At 47.3% G+C, this 18433-nt stretch overlaps 2 protein-coding genes across 2 annotated transcripts in view; one reads left to right on the top strand and one right to left on the bottom strand.

Moving 5' to 3' along the window:
- TSPEAR (thrombospondin type laminin G domain and EAR repeats) overlaps positions 1–18433 on the bottom strand; it is a gene marked incomplete at its 5' end in the record, with an annotated part of 222724 nt that overhangs the window by 104702 nt on the left and 99589 nt on the right. The window lies entirely within an intron of this gene.
- Positions 7223–8607, top strand: LOC112909563 (uncharacterized). The gene has a single exon (XM_072740938.1). The coding sequence runs from the start codon at positions 7275–7277 to the stop codon at positions 8274–8276; it is 1002 nt and encodes a 333-aa protein (XP_072597039.1). The 5' UTR covers positions 7223–7274; the 3' UTR covers positions 8277–8607.

Raw genomic sequence — 18433 nt, 5'->3', positions numbered from 1 at the left:
TTTGCTCATCTGGGAGCACAACCCAGAGAAGCAGCATTTATGGAAAGATGTGTCTGTGAACAAAGGAACTGACAGGTACCATTTCCCTTCCACACTCTTCCAGTATAAGCACAGAGCCACCTGAAGAAACCAGCCCAGTGATGACACTGGCTACCTAACTTGCTCACATGCAGCCCCACATCCCCTGTGCTCCTGAAGAATCACCATTCCCAGTCATGCTCATCTCAGTTCCAGTCCAGGGGGCCCCCTCATCCAGAAGACCAGTCCAAATGTCTACTCACACTGCATCTCCCAATTCAGGAACTCCATGGAGGCTGAGTTCTGGTGGTGGTGGTGATAGGTCTCATTTCACAAGCAGATCAGAACACACTAATTAAAATATGCCACATTCAGACCAGGGACCAAACACTAACCACAACAGGTAAAGAAAGCCTAGAGACGACTGGCCTTAAGGATAAAGTGGCAGGACACAAGAGCAGAGCACACACAGCACACACGGGAGACAGGCCTTGAAGCACAGAGCCCTCGGGAATAGGGGACACTGTGTGGCAGGGGACTACAGGACCTCTTCTTCATAAGAACAGGAGATATAGCTGACTTTCATAACACAGGAAAACAGGCACAGAAAGTTAGACAAAATGAGAAGACAGAGGAATTTGTCCCAAATGAAAGACAGGGCCACAGCTGGAGAGCTAAGTGAAACAGATATTTCTAAAAATTCCTGACAGAAATTTTTTTACATATTTATTTATTTATCGAGAGAAAGAGAGAGAGAGAGAGAGAGGGGGGGGGGAATGCATGGGAGGAGGAGCAAAGGGAGAAGGATAAGTAGGCTCCATGCTGAGCATGACCCTGAGATCATGATGTGAGCTGAAATCAAGAGTTGCACACTTAACTGAGCCACCCAGGTGCCCTGCCTGTTGGAAAATTTAAAGCAGTGATTATAAGGATACTTACTAGACTAGATAAAAGAGTGGAATGCATCAGTGAGACAATTAACACAGAGATAAGGAATAGCAACAGAGATAAAGGACTCAATAAATGCAATGAACAACAGGCTGGAAGAAGCAAAGGAACAAATTAATGACCTAGAAGACAGAGTTCTGGAAAATAAAGAAGCTGAACAAAAGAGAGATAAAAGGATTATGGAACAGAAAAAAAAGACTTAGGGAATCAGTGACTCCATCATATGTAATAGCATTCATATTACATGGGTCCCAGAAGACGAAAAGTGGCCAGAGAATTTATTTGAAAATATAATAGCTGAGGGATGCCTGGGTGGCTCAGTTGATTAAGTGCTGCCTTCAACTCAGGTCATGATCCTAGGGTCCTGGGATGGAGCCCGTGTTGGGCTTCCTGCACAATGAGGGGTCTGCTTCTCCCTCTTCCTACCCCTGCTCATTCTCTCTCTCTCCCTCTCTCAAATCAATCAATTAATAAATAAATCTTTTTTTAAAAAAAAAGATAGAATAGCCAAAAACTTCTCTCATCTAAGGAAAGAAACAGACATTCCGATCCAGGAAGTAGAGAACTCCCACCAAAACCAAAAAAGCAACTCAATACCAAGACATATTGTAATTAAAATGAGGAAACATAGTGACAACAAAAATATTAAAAGCAGCAAGACAAAAGAAGACATTGAATATTAAATTGTAAGGGAAAACACATAGGCTAGCAGGGGACTTTTCAGCACAAACTTTGCAAGCCAGAAGAGAGGGGCATGAGGTACTCAAAGTGCTGAATGGGAAAAATCTTCAGCCAAGAATACTCTGTCCAGTAAGGCTGTCATTCAGAATAGAAGCAGAAATAAAGAGCTTTTCAGGCAAAGAAAAACTAAACTAGCCCTGCAGGAAATATTAAGGAGGACTCTTTGAATGGGAAGACCAAATGACAGTATGAAGGCAGGAAACACAAAAGGAGTAAAAACGAACATTTCTATAAAAAATAAGTCAAGGAACTTAGAAAATAAAAGGATGTAAAATATAACAACACATACCTAAAATGTGAGGAGGAGAGGAGTAAAGAATGGTTTCAAACTTAAGTGACCATCAACTTAATATGGACTGTTATTTGCAGAAGATGTTATATACAAGCCTAATGGTAACCATGTATCAAAACCATTAATAAATATGCAAAGAATAAAGAGAAAGGAATCCAAATATATCACTAAAGAAAGCCAGCAAACCATGAAAGATATGAAGATTTAAAAAATCACAGAAAATTTTCAGGAACAATCACAAAACATTAAAATGGCACTAAATACATACCTATCAATAATTACTCTGAATGTAAATGAACTAAACACTACAATCAAAAGACATATGGTGTCAGAATGGGCAAAAAAAAAAAAAAAAGACCCATTCATACTCTGCCTACAAGAGACTTATTTTAGACATAAAGATACCTGAAGATTGAAAGTGAGGGGATGGAGAAACATCTACCATGTAAATGGATGTCAAAAGAAAGCCAGAGTAGCCATACTTATACTAGACAAACTAGATTTTAAACCAAAGACCATAACAAGAGACGAAAAAGGACGTTAAGTCATAATAAAGGGGACAATCCAACAAGAAGGTCAGAAGATCTAACAATTGTAAATATTTATGTCCCTAACTTGGGAGCAGCCAAATACATAAAACAGTTAATAACAAACGTAAAGGAACTCGTGGATAATAACACAATAATAGTAGGGGACTGAACACCCCATTCATAGCAATGGACAGATCATCCAAGCAGAAAATCAACAAGGAAACAAGGGCTTTGGATGACACATTGGGCCAGGTGGATTTCACAGATACATGAGGAACATTCCATCCTAAAGCAGCAGAATACACATCCTTCTTGAGGCACATGCAACAGTCTCCAGCATAGATCACACTGGGTCACAAATCAGCCCTCAACATGTACACAAAACTTGAGATCATATCATGCATATTCTCAGACCACAGTGCTGTGAAACTTGAAGTCAGCCACAAGGAAATATTTGGAAGGACCTCAAATACATGGAGGTTAAAGGACATCATAAAAAATAAAAAATAAGAAAAGGACATCCTACTAGAGAATGAATGGGTCAACCAGGAAATTAAGGAGGAAATGTAAAACAGATGGAATTAAATAAAAATGAAAACACAACATTTCAGAACCTTTGGGGGAGCTGGGGGACAGTTCGGAACCTTTGCATCTTGGGATGCAGCAAAGGCTGTCCCAAGAGGAAAGTATATAGCAATACAAGCCTACCTCAAGAAGAAAGAAAATCTCAACAACAGAACCTAACCTTACACCTAAAGAAGCTGGAGAAAGAACAACAAATGAAGCTTAAAGCCAGCAGAGGAAGGGAAATAATAAAGATTAGAGCAGAAATAAATGATATAGAAACTAAAAAATCAGAGAATAGATCAATGAAATGAGGAACTGGTTCTTTGCAAAACTCAACAATTGATATACTGATAAATCCCTAGGCAGACTCAGCAAAAACAGAGAGAAAGGAATCCAAAAAATAAAAGCACAGCTGAGAGAGGAGAAATAATAACAAACCCCCAAGAAAGCCAAACAATAATAAGAGAACATCATGAAAAACTATATGCCAACAGTAACAACCTAGAAGAAATGGATTAATCCTGAAAACATACAAACTACCAACACTGAAACAGGAAGAAATAGAAAACCTGGACAGACCCATAACCAGCAGAGAAACTGAATCAGTTATTAAGAATCTCCCAGCAAACATAAGTTAAAGACCAGACACAGGGCAATTCCACCAAAAATTTAAAGAAGATTTAATACCTGTTCTCAAACTATTTCAAAAAAATAGAAAAGGAAGGAAAACTTCCAAATTCACTCTATGAGGCCAGCACTACCCTGATACCAAAACCAGATAAAGACTACACTAAATGGGCAACTTGGGTGGCTCAGTGGTTTAGCACCTGCCTTCAGCCCAGGGAGTGATCCTGGAGACCCGGGATCGAGTCCCGCATCGGGGTCCCTGCATGGCGCCTGCTTCTCCCTCTGCCTGTGTCTCTGCCTCTCTCTCTCTCTCATAAATAAATAAAATCTTAAAAAAAAAAAAGACTCTGCTAAAAAAAGAGAACTACAGGCCATTAACCCTGATGAACATGGATGCAAAAATCCTCAATAAGACACTAGCAAACTGAATCCAACACTTTTTAAAAAATAATTTATCATAATCAACTGGGATTTATTCAATATAAAGCGTAGTTCAATATTCACAAATCAATCCATGTGATACATCACATCAATAAGAGAAAAGAGAAGAACCATGTGATCATTTCAATAGACACGGAAAAGGCATTTGACAGAGTACAGTATCCATTCATGATAAAAACCCTCAACAAGGTAGGTTTAGAGGGAACCCACCTCAACCCAATAAAGGCCATATGAGAAAGTCCACAGTGAACACCATCCTCAGTGGGGAAGAACTGAGAGCCTGTCCCCTGAGGTCAGGAGGAGGACAGGCACGTCCACTCTCACCACTGTTGTTCGACCTAGAACTGGAAGTCCTAGTCTCCGCAGTCAGACAACAAAAAGAACTAAAAGGCCTCCACATCGGCAAGGAAGAAGTCAAACTTTCACTACTTGCAGACGACATGACGCTCTATACAGAAAACCCGAAAGTCTCCACCAAAAAACTGCTGGAACTGATTCGGGAATTTGGGAAACTCTCAGGACACAAAGTCAAGGTAGAGAAATCTGTTCCATTTCTGTGCATCAGTAATGAAGCAGCAGAAAGAGAAGTTAAGGAACCGATCGCGTTTACAATTATATCAAAAATAATAAGATACGGGGGTGCTTGGGCGGCTCAGTCAGTTAAGGATCCAACTCTTGATTTTGGCTCAGGTCATGATCTCGGGGTCATGAGATCAAGCCCTGAGTCAGGCTTCTCACTAAGCACGGAGTCTGCTTAAGACTCTCTCTCCCTCTGTCCCTCCTCACTGCTCGTGCTCTCTCTCTCTCAAATAAGTAAATAAATCTTAAAAAAAAAAAAAAAGATAAGATACTTAGGAATAACCCTGACCAAAGAGTTGAAAGACCTGTATTCTGAAAACTATAAAATGGTGATGTGAGGAACTCAAGATGACATGCTCGTGGATTGGAAAAACAAACATCATTAAATGTCCATATTACCCAGAGCAATCTACACAATCAATGCAATGCCTATCAAAGTACCAGCAGCATTTTTCACAGAGCTGGAACAAACAATCCTAACATTTATATGCAATCACCAAAGTCCCCAAATAGCCAAAGCAACTTGAAAAAGCAAAGCAAAGCTGGGGGCATCACAATGCCTGACCTCAAGCTACATTTCAAAGTTGTGATCATCAAGACAGTCTGGCACTGGCACAAAAACAGACACACAGATCAATGGAACAGAAGAGATGGACCCTCAACTCTATGGTCAACTCATCTTTGACAAATCAGGAAAGAATATCCACTGGAAAAAAGTCTCTTCAATAAATGATGCTGGGGAAATTGGACAGCCACGTGCAGGAGAATGGAACTGGCCCATTTTCTTACACCACACACAAAAATAGACTCAAAATGGTTGAAAGACCTAAATGAGACAGGAATCCATCAAAATCCTAGAGAAGAACACAGGCAGCAACCTCTGTGACCTCGGTTGCAGTAACTTCTTGCAAGACACGTCTCCAAAGCCAAGAGAAACAAAGGTAAAAAAGAACTATTGGGACTTCCCCGAGATAAAAAGCTTCTGCACAGCCAAGGAAACAACCAACAAAACTAAAAGACAACCTGCGGAATGGAAGAGGCTATTTCCAAGTGACATATCAGATAAAAGGTTAGTTTCCAAAATGTATAAAGGGTCTGTATTTACTCAATACCCAAAAAACAAATAATTCAATCCAAAAATGGGCAGAAGACATGAACAGGCACTTTTCTGAAGAAGACATCCAGATGGCCAACGGGCCCATGAAAGATGCCCAGCAGGACTCATCATGGAGGAAATACACGTCAAACCATAATGAGATCCCACCTCACACCTGTCAGAACGGCTAACGTCAACAACACAAGAAACAACAGGTGTTGGCCAGGATGTGCAGAGAAGGAAGCCCTTGTGCATGTTGGTGGGAACGCAAACTGGTGCAGCCGCCCTGGAAAACACTGTGGAGGTTCCTCAAAAGGTTAAAAATAGAACTACCCTACGACCCAGCAATTGTACTATTGGGTATTTACCCCAAAGATATAAAAATACTAATTCAAAGGGATATTTGCACCCCGATGTCCACGGGGGCCGCGCCAGGAGGAGCCTCGACATCCACGGACAGATGCTGGAGGGAGGAGACGTGGTCCCTGTGCACCCCAGGTGTCACTCGGCCGTCAGGGGGGGGGATCTCGCCATTTACACCGACGTGGGGGGAGCCGGAGGGTGTGATGCCGAGGGGGGCGAGTCGGCCAGGGAGAGACATGATCGCACGGCCTCCCTCATATGGGGAATTTAAGAAATAAAACAAAGGAGCAAAGGGGGGAAAAATAGAAGGAAAGAGAGGCAAATCGAGAAACACTCATAACTCTAGAGAACACACTGATGATCACCAGAGGGGAGGCGGGTGGGGGCCTGGGGGAAACAGGTGATGGGGACTAGGGGGTGCACTTGTCATGATGAGCACCGTGCAATTAAAAGATTAAAATAAAGACTTCTGAAAATTAAAAATTTAAATAAATAATAAAACTGAAAACTCAAGAGAGTACTGAATATGCACATCACTGGGGAACCGTGTGATAAACAGCGGAAACAAGGACAGTGTCGGGCGCGGACTGTGGGAGTCACCCCACCGGAGTCTGCAGGTGGAGAAGGAGATGGGGGGCTCCTCCGAGCCAACACACTCTTATTCAGTGAGGGGTTTGCGGCCACGTGCGGAGCATCTGCAGAGGCCAGAATTCACACCAAAGACACACAAGCAAATATGGAAAGAGGAGCCCAGGCTGTCCAGACACACCCAACCCTGAGCTGGTCGACCAACAGGAACTGTGCACCTCAGGGTTTCCACACGCAAGCAACCAGGCATCACCGGACACACTCAGAGCCTTGGGGACGGTGGACAAACATCGCACCGCAAATAAACCCCTAAGGGTTGTCAGGAAATACACGCTGAGCAACAAGGAAAAGAAAGGCTGGTGCAGGCTCAGGCGAGGCTCAGCACCCCAGGGACAGATATAAAAGCCCCGACGCCCAGAGCACCTCACTCGCACACCTGTCACACACACCCCGTCCTGCTCACCTCCCAGCACAAAACTCCAGCATGGCTGACACCTGCTGCTCCCGCACCTGCCTTATTGCCGCCTCCACCCTGTCGGTCTGCTCCAGTGACCTGAGCTGCGGCGGCCGCCTCTGCTCGCCCAGCGCTTGCACCAGCTCCTCCTGGCAGGTGGACGATTGCCAGGAGACCTGCTGCGAGCCCCCCTGCTGCCCCCCCGCCTCCTGCCTGACCCTCCTCTGCACCCCTGCGAGCTGCGGGTCCAGCCCCTGCCCATCAGCCTGTCCCGGCTCCTGCCAGCCCTCCTGCGGCGGCTGCTCCCCCTGCCAGGAGGGCTGCTGTGTGTCTGTCTGCTGCAAGCCTGTGTGCTGCACCCCTGTCTGCTGCAAGCCCGTGTGCTGCACCCCTGTCTGCTGCAAGCCCATGTGCTGTGATGCCTCCCCCTGCTGCCAGCAGTCTAGCTGCCAGCCCTTCTGCTGCAGCTCCTCCCCCTGCCAGGAAGACAGCTGTGTGTCTATCTGCTGCAAGCCCGTCTGCTGCACCCCCATCTGCTGCAAACCCGTGTGCTGCACCCCCGTCTGCTGCAAGCCCGTCTGCTGTGAGGCCTCCCCTTGCTCAGCCTCCCCCTGCTGCCAGCAGTCTAGCTGCCAGCCCTCCTGCTGCAGCTCCTCCCCCTGCCAGGAAGACAGCTGTGTGTCTGTCTGCTGCAAGCCCGTCTGCTGCACCCCTGTCTGCTGTAAGCCCATCTGCTGCACCCCCGTCTGCTGCAAGCCCCTCTGCTGCACCCCTGTCTGCTGCAAGCCCGTCTGCTGCACCCCTGTCTGCTGCAAGCCCGTGTGCTGCACCCCTGTCTGCAGCAAGCCTGTCTGCTGCCAGGCCTCCCCCTGCTGCCAGCCCAGCCCCTGCAGACCCTCCTCCTGCGTGTCCCTCCTCTGCCGCCCCGTGTGCAGGCCCGCCTGCTGCGCCACCCCCTCCCCCTGCCAGCCCAGCTGCTGCCCCCAGGCCTCCAGCATGTCCCTGCTGTGCCGCCCCGTGTGCTTCCACTGATGGGGCACGTGCCCTCAGGGCGCTGGGCTCAGGCCCCACCCAGGGACCCTGGGCCTCCCAGCCACCCCTCAGCCCAGCCCTCACCTGTGCTAGGTGACTGCCCCCACCCACGATGGGGTCCCCCTGGGTGTCCACTCTCTTGAACTGACCTTCACCTCCTCCCTCCCAAGAACGCTGACCCCGCGGCTCCCCGGGGCTCTTGCTCCCGGGATGCACTTCCACCTGCCCTGGGTCACCTGCCTTCCCTCCCTATTTCTCTGCTTGGTCACCTGACCTCGCCCTCCGACCTGTGGGCACCTCCCTGGCACCCCAATAAACTCACTGCACCCGCTGACCTGCTTCCTTTCATCTGACTCTCACGGGGCTGGGGTCCCGGGGTTTGGACCCAACAGTGGTCCCTTCCCGCGTGAACATTTTTGGGAGGAGGGATGAGAGGTCCCCAAGGGCCGCAGCCCAACTGCTCTGGGCGGGGCCGCGGGGTGGGACTCATGCCCTGGCGGAGATGGTCAGGGCTGCTGGGCCCCACCCGAGTGGGTCTCTGGGGCTCCCGAGGCTGGCCACCTGCACAGGGGGCGCGGCCTGGGGGTTTCAGCCCACACCCGTCTCCACCCACTGATCCAGCTGGGCAAAGCGGCCCAGACAAGCCGGCCTGGGGGGCGTGGGCAGCACAGACCCTGCGGCCTAGGGGCCTCCTGGGGTCCCCCTGGGGTCATCCCATGTGCTCTGCTCATCCCGTGGAGAGGCGGCGGGCTGGGGGAGGCACTGCTCCAAGCCCCCAAAGGAAACGACTAGGTTGTAAGCACAATCTTCAGGGTGAGTGGCAGGAGCCCCAGGGTCCCGTCCTGGGCAGGACTCAGGACATCAGCTGGTAGGTCTGGACTCCACCTGGGAGTAGGAGAGACACGGAGTCACAGGGCAGGGCCTCCCCAGTGAGCTGGGAACCCCGTCAGGCCTGGACGTGCCTGGTGCTCTGGACAACGCTGCTCTGATGTCAGGATGGCACTGGCATCACGGTTGACACTCGTTGACAAGGGCAGAGGCATCCCCCTATGTCGCCCGTCAGCGTGCCCCTGCCCCTGCCCTCACCCCTGGAATGCTTGTCCTCAGTGGTTTGCACAAGTGACCTGTGACTCTCTGGGCTTTGCTGATTGTGCCTGGCGTGTGTCACTTCCGGAGGGCCCATGGGGTGGAGTGCCCTGAGCCCACGTGTTATTCCTTTGATTTATTTGTGACAAACACCGCCGGCCTCACCCAGCCTTAGCCGTTCTCATGGGCTCGCACTATGGCAGGCACCCAAAGGACGGGGGTGTAAACTCACAGCTGCTCTCTGACGTCTGAGCTCCTCATCCTCTCCTCACCTCTTCTTTACTGGGAGATGAAGTGTTGGGAAAACACAGTAGAGAGACGCCCATGGGGCCTGTAGCCAGGAGGCCATAAAGGCCACCCAGGAAAGGCTCCTCTGGGCACCCCTGACCTCCACCCTGACCCCACCCAGCCCCAGGCCACCACGTGCCACAGCACCTGCTTCATGGCCTCCAGCCTGAGTGTCCCAGGGCCACCTTCTTCCCACCCCCCGCCTCTGGGCTACGAGAGCTCCTGGGGCCCCCAGGGGCTCAGGGCTCTGCTGGGGTGGCCCCTGTGCAGCCCGCCTCCTCCTGTAGCCCAGCTGGCTACTCCATGCGCTTCCCCTCAGGGTCCTGCCTGCCTGACCTAGACTATCCCCTAAAGGCCCCTGCCTGCTGCGGAGCCAACTTCCCCAAGCTCACCCTTGACTCAGGAGGAAGCCACCCAGCCAGCCATTCCCTTTCACAGCCAGTGAGTCTGTCACTGTGGACTCCTTCCAAGGCTGACCCACCCACATCTGCATCCCCCCCGCCTAAAGTGCCCCAAAGCACCCCCGGATGCCCTGAAAGGTAGAGCCCAGGGACCCCTCTGGGCCAGACAGGCAACAGGCGATTCTCTCAGCCCCACATGACCCCTGGGCCAGTCTAACCATGCAACTCGCTTCCTGCAGAATAACCCCCAACAAATACTTTAGAGTCTCACACTCTTTCCTTCTGTTTCCTGTGGTGGTTTCACTGACAAAGGGGACCCACAACTCATCTGGGAACATGGAGCTCAGGGGAGCGATGTGATCATTAGCCAGCACCCAAGGACCTCTGTCCCTCCTCTGTGGGGCTTATATTGCCATCTTTGGAGGACCAGGAGCTCCTGCACATGATGCCTGCCATGGGCCATGTCTACTTCCAGTCGTTGCTCTGCTGTCTGGCCACCATCATAGTCTGAGACTTTGTTCCCAGGAAAACCCTGTGGGCACCAAATGGGCTGAGAACAAAGACCCCAACCCACTGTAAGTAGAAGCAGCTCCTCCCCACGCACAGATGAGGCCTGTCCCGACATCAGCACATGCCACAGTCCTGTTGGGAAGTAGGGACAGGGAAGACCGGCATTTGGCTTGTCTGGTGCCCAAACAGTCTTCTAGGGACAGGTGGCATCCTACATTCACAGACACCAGAATGCCGTGTGCTCGGGCACCGTGCCAGCTGCTGGAATGCAGAGGGCAGAGAAGAGGACACAGCCTCTGGGGTTCCCACCTACTGGGCTGGGTTGGCAGAGAGCAGCTGGGAAAGGATGACTGGAAACAGCAATAGTGGAGAAAGGCCAGAACAGTGTGAAAACATGTCCAGACCAGAGGGTGGGAGCAAATGTCACATGTCCAGATGTAGCCAGACGCAGCTTCCCACATACTTGAGCAAATCTGAGAATGAAGTCCTGGAACTGCAGAGCAATGGGTCAAATGGTGGAAGCAAGAGCATAGATTTACAGCAGCATGGGGGTTACCTTTTTCTATCTTTGCCAACTTGATGAGAAATAATACCTTATGGTTGCTCCTTGTCCCTAGACACATAGAATCGCAAAGGGTGATACACCGTTAGGGGTTTATGCAGAAACAGGGGGATGGGCATCTGAAGTCTCTCCAGTTTTGATCATTACAAACAATGCCACCATGAGGGTCCTCACCGCTTACCTGTGTGCACAGGTGTATGTTTTCACCTTGCCTAAATTCCCAGAAGTGGGACTTCCAGGTCAGAGTTTGCTGATTTTAAATTCTGAGAGATATCAACAAATGTGCTCTAAAGGACTTTTAAAAGTTGTGCTTACTAAGAGTGATCAGAAAAGATTGGCAGTAGGGAACTCTAAGGGCCCACCCCTGTGCCCTCATAGAAACACTGAAAAAAACTGGCAAAGAATCAAATGGTCAAGGGATTACAACGACCAAGGAAATGCTCCATCAAGAACAAAGTGGTTGCAGCCTGGTGGACTGGGTGCCAGTGAGGGCCCTGGTTCTGGCAAGAGCAAGCCCCATTCTATGAGAAGTGTGGTTGTCTGAGCAGTGGCTCTGGAGATGCCCACACCAAGGGCTTGGCTTAATTTCTCATAATTTCAAGGCAAAGAAGCAGCTACATGGAGAGAGTTTGTCAAATGAACCCACTGCTGCCTGGGGAAAAGGTATCAGTTGTGGCAAACAGAAGACACCCCAAAAAGCCAAGGACAGAAAGCTGGGGAATGAAATGTTTGGAGGAATAAGGTTTTCAGGCTTCCACAGATGGCTGGGAGACCAGAAGACCCCACACATGCCCGCAAGGGGCCCATGCTCAGAAAGGAGCTGAGAAAGCCCTGGACACTCACCACTGGCTACACATCCAGCTCTGACAGGCATGATGTGAAGGTGAAGGCAGATCTGTCAACTGTCCAGCCCAGGGCTGTGGGCGTGGTCCCAACACACAAGCAGAGCCCAGCCACCAAGACTGGGGGGAAAGTCTTGTTTGGCTCCAAGTGTTTAAGGAAGTTTCTGTCAAATCAGTATCTGACCACTAGGCTAATGGAACACTGAGCACACCTGACAAAGAGTGCAGTCATTACAATATAGTTTAGAAGGGTCACTGAACAAAAACACAATGACAGGTCACAGCAATCAGCAACAAAAACTATAGGGAAGGGGAGAATCTGATATCCAGAATTGTCACATGATGATACTCAAAATGTCCAGCTTTCAGCAAAAAATATGAAGGATGCAAAGAAAATGTAAAGAAAGAAGAAAGGATGACTCATTCACAGGTTAAAAAAAAAAAAGCAGCAGAAAATGCCCTTGAGAAAGCCCAGGGATTGAACTTTCTAGACAAAACTTTTATTTTTTTAAAGATTTTATTTATTTATTTAACACACAGAAAGAGAGAGAGAGAAGGCACAAGCAAGGAAGCAGGAGGTAGAGGGAGAGGGAGAAGCAGGCTCCCTGCTGAGCTGGAAACCCCCATGGGGCTTGATCCCAGGACCTCGGGATCATGACTTGAGCTGAAGGCAGATGCTTCACCAACTGAGCCACCCAGGCATCTCTAGACAAAACTTTTATTTTTTTAAGATTTTATTTATTTATTCATGAGAGACACAGAGAGAGGGAGAGGGCAGAGACATAGGCAGAGGGAGAAGAAGGCTTCCTGCAAGGAGCCTGATATGGGACTAGATCCCAGATCCCGGGATCACACCCTGAGCAGAAGGTAGACATTCAACCGCTGAGCCACTCAGCCATCCCTAGACAAAACTTTTAAGCAAACTCTCTTAATATACTCTAAGAGTCAAGAAAAATCATGAACAAAGAACTAAGAGAAACCAAGAGCATAATGTTCATGAAATTGAGAATATCAGTAAAGAGACAGAAGTATAAAAAAGGAACCAAAGAGAAATTCTAGGGTTATTGAACCAATTGCAATCACTGAATCGATAACTTTACTAGAGGAGTTCAATAGCACATGTGAGCAGGCAAAAGAAAGAATTAGTAAATATGGAGACAGGACAGTTGAAATACTCTGGTTTGAGGAGTTGATGGGAAAAAGGAATAAGGATAAGTGAACAGAGGCTGTGAGACCCGTGGGACGCCATCAAGTAGACCAACATGCACTTGACAGGAATCTCCTAAAGAGAGGGGAGAGAAGAGGGGCTGAAAAAAAAAAGTTGAAGAAATAATGGCCAAAAAAACCTTTTTGAATTAAAAAAGAATAGGAGTCTACACATCTAAGAAGCTCAGTGAACTCCAAATAGAATAAACCTAGAGACAACCACACTAATACATGATAACCAAATTATACAAAGAGAGAATCTTAAAAGCGGTAAGAGGGAAGATTAGCAGCCAATTCCTCATCAGAAATGTGGGAGCGGCGGGATCCCTGGGTGGCGCAGCGGTTTGGCGCCTGCCTTTGGCCCAGGGCGCGATCCTGGAGACCCGGGATCGAATCCCACATCAGGCTCCCCGTGCATGGAGCCTGCTTCTCCCTCCGCCTGTGTCTCTGCCTCTCTCTCTCTCTCTGTGACTATCATAAATAAATAAAAAATAAATAAATAAATAAATAATTTTTAAAACATTAAAAAAAAAAAAAAAGAAATGTGGGAGCGGGAGACAGTGGGACGGCGTGTGTAAAGTCCTGGAAGAAGGACCACCAACCAAGAAGTCCATGCCCCACAAATGTGCACTTGCCAAGAGAAGCAAAGATTAAGACACGTCCAGGCAAATGAAAGTTAAAAGGCTTCATTGCCCATGGACAGACCTGCCCTAGGAGAAATGATAATTTGGGCTGAAATAAAAGGACACTAAACAGTAACTTGGATCCATAGTAGGAGATAAAGGACTCCAGTCAAGGTGTTGGTTTGGGTAGTTTCTGTGTTTCTAAGGATTTTTGCAGGACACCAGTCTTTGGTGTCCAGTTAGAACTCTCATATAACCTTTTTCACATACATAAGGTCAGTAGTGATGTCCCCATTTTTATTTAATTTGAGTCTTATCTCTTTCTTTTCCTAGTCTAGATAAAAGTTTGTCCATTCTGTTGCTCTGTTCAAAGAACCAACTTTTGGTTTCACCGATTCTCTCTGTAGTAGTTCTAGTGTGTCTGTTTCATTAATCTGTGCCCTGTTTCCTTCCTCTCCCAGCTTTGGGTTTGGTCTGCTCTTCTTTTTCTAGTTCCTTAAGATGTAGGGTTAGGTTGTGGGTTTAAATATTTCTTCTTTTTAAATCAAGTGTTGACAACTATGAATCTGCCTCTGAGCACTGTTTTTGCTCCATCCCCTAAGTACTGGCTCATTGTGTTGTCATCTGCTTTCATATCAAAGTATTTTCTAACTTCTCTTGTGAATTCTTCTTTGGCTCATTGGTTGTTTCACTGTGTGTTTAATTTCCATTTATTTGTGAGTTTTCCCATTTTTCTTCTGTTATTGGTTTCTTTCCATTTTGGTCAGAGAAGATACTTGGTACGATTTCAGCTTTTAAAATTTACTGAGATTTGTTTTGTGGCCTAACATAGAGTCTAATCTGGAAAATATTCTATGGGGACTTGAGAAGAACATGCATTCTGCTGTTGCTGAGTATTTTGTATACATGTTGGGTTTAGTTGGTTTATAGTGTTATTCAAAGCCTCTGTTTCATTGTTGATCTTTGATCGAGTTCTTCTATTATGTCATTTTTTTTTATTAGTGGAAAAGACATTGAAATCTCCAACTATTATCATAGAACTGAAATTATTTCTTTAATTCTGTAATTTGTGCCTTATATATTTGGAAGTCTGTTAGTAGGTGCATATGTGTTTATAATTGTCATCTCTTCTTGATATGTTGACCCTCTTATCAATACTTAATATCCTTTTTTGTCTCTTACAACAAATTTGACTCAAAGTCTATTTTGTCTGATTTTATTATAGCCATCCAGCTCTCGTTTGGTTATTATTTGCATGAAGTATCTTTTTCTATCATTTCACTTTCAATCTATTTGTGTCTTTGAATCTCAAGTGAGTAAACTGACTCAAGAAGAAATAGGCAAACTGAATAGACATAAAACAAGGAATGAGATTACAATATAATCCAAAACCTCCCCCAAAAGTAAACCCCAGGACCAGATGTTTTCATGCTGAGTTTTGCTAAACATTTATAGAACAATTAACACTAAATGTTCTCAAATTCTTCCAAAAACGGAAGATGAGGGAACACTTCCTAAATCATTCTGTGAAGTCTGCATTATCCTGATATCAAAGCCAGGCAAAAACAAACAAAAGAAAACTACAGACCAATATTCCTTATAGATAAAGATTTTTAAGACTTCCCCCAAATACTATCAAACAAAATCTAGCAGTATGTTAAGAGAATTATACACCATGACCAAGTGGGTTTATCCCAATAATGCAAGAGTAATTCAACATATGGAAAACAATCAAACTAATACATCACATTAATAGAATAAAGTGTGTGTGGTGGGGGGTGGGGAACGTGATGATCTTATCTGATGCAGAAAAAGCATCTGACAAAAGCCAACACCCTCTCATAATAAAACCATCAACAAACTATGAGAAGAGAACTTCCCTAGCATAATAGAGAGTAGATGAAAACCCCACAGTGAACATCAGCCTCCATAGTGTAGGACAGAAAGCCTTCCCCTAAGTCAAGAACAGGCAAAGATGCCCTCTTTCACCGCTTCTATTCAACATTGTGCTGCAAGCACTAGCCAGAGCAATTTGGCAAGGAAAACAAACAAAAGATGTCCAAATTAGAAAGGACACACAGAAGTTACTACAAAGCTACAGTGATCGAAACAGTGGTACTGGCATAATGATAGACGTAGAAGTCAGTGGAATAAAACTGAAAATGTAGAAATAAACCCATACTTATCTGGTCAATTGATTTTCAACAAGGGCGTCAAGATCATCTCGTGGGGGAAAGAACAGTCTCTTCAACAGAGGGTGCTGGGACAACTGGACATCCACGTGTGAAAGAATACAGTTGGACCCTACCTCACACCATATACAAAAATCAACTCAAACATCAATCAAACACGTAAATATACATGCTGATGCCCTAAAACTCTTGGAAGGAAACATAGGGGAAAATCTGCATGACCTTGGATTTGGCAAAGAGATTGTTTTGGTTATGACACTAAACAAAAGGAAACAGGTGAGTTGGATTTCATTGAAAGTTAAAGTTCTGTGCTTCAAAGGATGCTATCGAGAGAGTGAAAGGCAACCCACAGAATGACAGAAAATATTTGCAAAGCATAAGTTAATATCCAGAATACATGAAGTACTCCTGTAACTCAACAAAGCTACAGATAACCCAATTAAAAATGGGCAAAGCACTTTGACAGACATTCCTCCAAAGAAAATATTCAGACAGCCAACAAGCACTTGAAAGGAAGCCCAAGAGTATCAGTCGTCAGGGAAACGGAAGTCAAAACCGCAATAAGATGCCAGCGTCTTATTACAATGCCAATCGTGGCCAAGGGTGGCTATGATTTTTTTTTTTAACCAGAACAGGGGATCCCTGGGTGGCTCAGTAGTTTAGCGCCTGCTTTCGGCCCAGGGCGTGATCCTGGAGTCCCAGGATCAAGTCCCACATCGGGCTCCCTGCATGGAGCCTGCTTCTCCCTCCTCCTGTGTCTCTGCCTCTCTCTCTCTCTCTCTCTCTCTCTCTCTCTCTATCATTAAATAAATAAATAAATCCTTATAAATAAATAAATAAATAAATAAATAAATAAATAAATAAATAAACCAGAACAGAAGCAACGTCGGGGAGCATGTGGAAAGAACCTTGCCGTTGGAAATGCAAAACAGTGCAGCTGCTGTGGAAGGCAGCCTGGCAGGTCCCCGGACGTTAAAGGCAGAGTCACCATCTGATCCAGCAGCTCCACTGCTAGGTAGACACCCAGGCGAACTGAAAAGACGTGTTCGAACAAAACCGTGTACAACGTCCACGGCGGCGCTATTCACGACAGCCAAAAGGTGGAAACAACCCCAATGTCCGCTGACTGATGATGAACAACAGATAAATAAGATGTGGGGTGGCCGTTTGCTGGAATATTACTCGGCCGTGGCACGAGTGAAGCGCGGACACACTGCAACCTGGACGAGCCTGGCAAACATCACGCTCCGTGAAAGAGGTCAGACATGGGGCCACGTACTGTGTGAGCCCTTCCAGGCAGTGTGTGGACGAGGCAGGTCCATAGAGACAGGAAGCAGATTGGTGATTGACAGGGTTTCTTTCTGGACCCATGAGAACGTTCTAGAAATAGATGGTGGTCGTGGTTGTACAACATCATGACGTTGCTAAATGCCACCGACTCGTACACTTTAAAAGGGACAAAATCACAAATTGTATCATTGTGGGCCCAATCTGTAAAGATCATGCCTGCCTCCCATGCCTGGGTGTGGGGCCCCCACGCGCAGCAGTGCTACAAGTCCGCAACGTCCTAAAACTTTGTTGATCTTACGGATGTGACATTTTTTGTTTTAATTTGGGAACATTTGATTCTTAATGAGCTCAAGTAGCTTTCCCTGTGCTTATTGGAAACTCGAGTGCTTTGAATTTTGTATGTGATTCTTTCGTACCCTCTCCTGCTTCCGCGGGGAGGACTTTCTCACGTTCATACTAACCTTCTTCTCCATTCATGTTCCAAATAGATTCCCTTTGGGTTTTGAAATTAAGCAATGTTGGATTGTCCTGGATGGACTGTCCCCACGTCACTCTCACTCCACGCCCACCTCCTCCAGATTAAATCTCAGCCCACTTTCAGGCCCCAACCAGGGACCTGCCTCTGCCAGGACCACTGACCGACCACAGGCTCCGAGGAAGAGCGTTAGACCCCAAGGATCAGTCCTTGAATCCGGTCCTCCCAACGACCTAGGGAGTGCAGGCCTCCCTGGAACATTCTGGCTCCTTGGAGAGGGGAGGGGTCGGGCCCTGTCTGTGGGCATCTGCCTCCTCCTCACTGGCCTTGGCGGACACTGGGACCACAGAAGTTCACCGGCCGCCCAGGAGTGATCGGTCCCACGTCACCTGTGCCCTGAAATATGCACCTCTGTCCTCCTGCTCCACAACCCAGCTGCTCCCCGTGAGGCCCTGCACACCCGGGCTGGGGCCACACGGGGCAGGTCACGTGAGCCCAGGGCTGGCACCTGGATCCCCAGCACATAACCTGCCAAGAGGGGGCCACAGAGTCAGCCACAGGGTGGGCCACAGGGAAGCTACACCTTCCCCACGGGGCTCCCAGGGGAACTGGGCTCACGTCAGGGACAAGCAGCCCTGCCCGGCGGGGAGAAGGTTTACAAGCTGAGCGATATCGGGTCGTG

Source organism: Vulpes vulpes, chromosome 15 (genome assembly GCF_048418805.1).
Source record: "Vulpes vulpes isolate BD-2025 chromosome 15, VulVul3, whole genome shotgun sequence".
NCBI classification, from domain to species: Eukaryota; Metazoa; Chordata; class Mammalia; order Carnivora; family Canidae; genus Vulpes; species Vulpes vulpes.
Note: the sequence above shows the minus strand (reverse complement) of the source record. Positions and strands in the feature narration are given on the sequence as shown.

Excerpts from the sequence above, each read along its gene's own strand:
- LOC112909563 (XM_072740938.1), top strand. The coding sequence starts at position 7,275 with ATGGCTGACACCTGCTGCTCCCGCACCTGCCTTATTGCCGCCTCCACC.